Source organism: Microtus ochrogaster, unplaced genomic scaffold, assembly GCF_000317375.1.
Source record: "Microtus ochrogaster isolate Prairie Vole_2 unplaced genomic scaffold, MicOch1.0 UNK27, whole genome shotgun sequence".
NCBI lineage: Eukaryota > Metazoa > Chordata > Mammalia > Rodentia > Cricetidae > Microtus > Microtus ochrogaster.
Genome location: NW_004949125.1, coordinates 4,674,345 through 4,675,932, shown reverse-complemented (window position 1 = coordinate 4,675,932; position 1,588 = coordinate 4,674,345). Strand labels below are relative to the sequence as shown.

The window sequence follows — 1,588 nt, the reverse complement described above, 5'->3', positions numbered from 1 at the left end:
AGGCAGGAGAATCATGAGTTCAAGGCTGATTTGGTCTACATTGTAAGACCTGTGTCAAAACACTATCATATATACATACATGAAATAAAATAAAAGCTTAAGAATCTGAAAATAGGATTGGAGTAGGAAACTGTGGAGCTGAATTTACTCACTCAGATTCCTTTCTCGTGCAGAGCAAAGGACGACAGTACAGGGACAAGTTTACTTTTTGCACACGCAGACTGGAGTCAGCACGTGGCATGATCCCAGGATCCCCAGGTAGGCCTCACAGGCTTGAAGAGCCAGCCCCTCTCATGGACTCTAACTGCCATGTGAAGGGAGATGGAGGCTGGGACTTGCTGGGCAGGGGCATATGTGGGGGAGTGTGGAACCACGGTGGGCCTTGGTCGCCCTTGAGTTGGTCATGTGACCATCTACTGTGATCTCTCTCTACTTTTTTTGTAAATGCATAAAATTTTCCTTGCTACAAAGTGAAACAGGAAAGATAAAGACTCTGTTACCCTCTCTCTCTTCTACTTTACTGTCCCTCTTCCTCAGTCCCTTGGGGACCATTCCGGGGGGAGATGAAGCTTTTCTATACGAATTCCTTCTACAAGGCCATACATCCGAGCCCAGGTCAGAGAGACCCCCGCCCCACCCTGTGCCAGAGTTAAGTTTCTCTCTTTCTTTGCTATTTTCCTTTTACAGTAGCATTGCTACCTAAGACACCTCGGGTAATGCTCACTCCCTTTTCATTCTCGATTTGTTCCTCGAGACCCAGCTTCCTATCTTTGGTGTTGAATTTAAAATTCAGGGTCTGCCATTTGCATGTGAATATTACCTGCAAATGACTGAGGTGCTTCTCGGTATGCATCTAAGAAAGGACAGGCGTCCATGTGAATCCCTGATTAACGTGTGTCTTGAGCAGGCACACGGTCCCTTCTGACTGGAGCACAGTGAAGTTACCAAGGGGCCAAAGTGAAAGCACTTGGTGAACACAGGGCTGCCTTGTGGGCCCTGTGTCATCGAGTGCATCCTCTGTTCTCCCTCTCCCAGCCTTGAGAGAGTGGGGCCCTCAGGAGCTTCTCAGGGGAGGAATCTTAGCTACACCGAGCTTCTGGTTTGATTAGTGATTCCCAAGAGCTTCCTTATGGGAGTCAGGTGCTTCCTGCTCGTATAGCATGAGGAAAGCCCTTCCTGGGGTAACTCCATTCCTTATGGGGGGCATGAACACTTGAGAGGTCTGTGCTACCTGTCAGGTGCTGCTGCTCTTTGTAGGCCAGAGGTTTGTTTGGACTCACTGGGGTTGGCACAGGTAGCACTGACAGGGATGTGGGTACCTTGCCAGGAAACCTCTGTGGCTGCTGCCACTGAATGTTGGTCTGTTCCTTGGTTTTCAGTGGAATAAAGCTCTCTTTACGTTCCGTTTTGCTAGAGACCTTAACAGTGTGAACTGTGATGAACTTGGGCCATTGCCTCCAGGCTGGGAAGTCAGAAGTACAGTGTCGGGAAGAATCTATTTTGTAGATCACAATAATAGGACAACCCAGTTTACAGACCCACGGCTTCACCATATCATGAAGTAAGACTATAATATCTTTGCTGGCCT

General features: G+C 48.2%; 1 protein-coding gene across 5 annotated transcripts in view; it reads left to right on the top strand.

Moving 5' to 3' along the window:
* Window positions 1–1,588, top strand: part of Smurf1 (SMAD specific E3 ubiquitin protein ligase 1) — a 102,186-nt gene that overhangs the window by 83,848 nt on the left and 16,750 nt on the right. For 3 of the 5 annotated variants that reach the window (XM_026789723.1, XM_005368053.2, XM_013354081.2), the window contains 3 exons: window positions 174–258; window positions 538–615; window positions 1,415–1,561. In XM_026789723.1, the coding sequence (XP_026645524.1) occupies window positions 174–258; window positions 538–615; window positions 1,415–1,561 (310 nt within the window). The remainder of the gene's footprint in view (window positions 1–173; window positions 259–537; window positions 616–1,414; window positions 1,562–1,588) is intronic. The other 2 variants (XM_005368054.1, XM_013354080.2) reach the window with 1 other exon arrangement.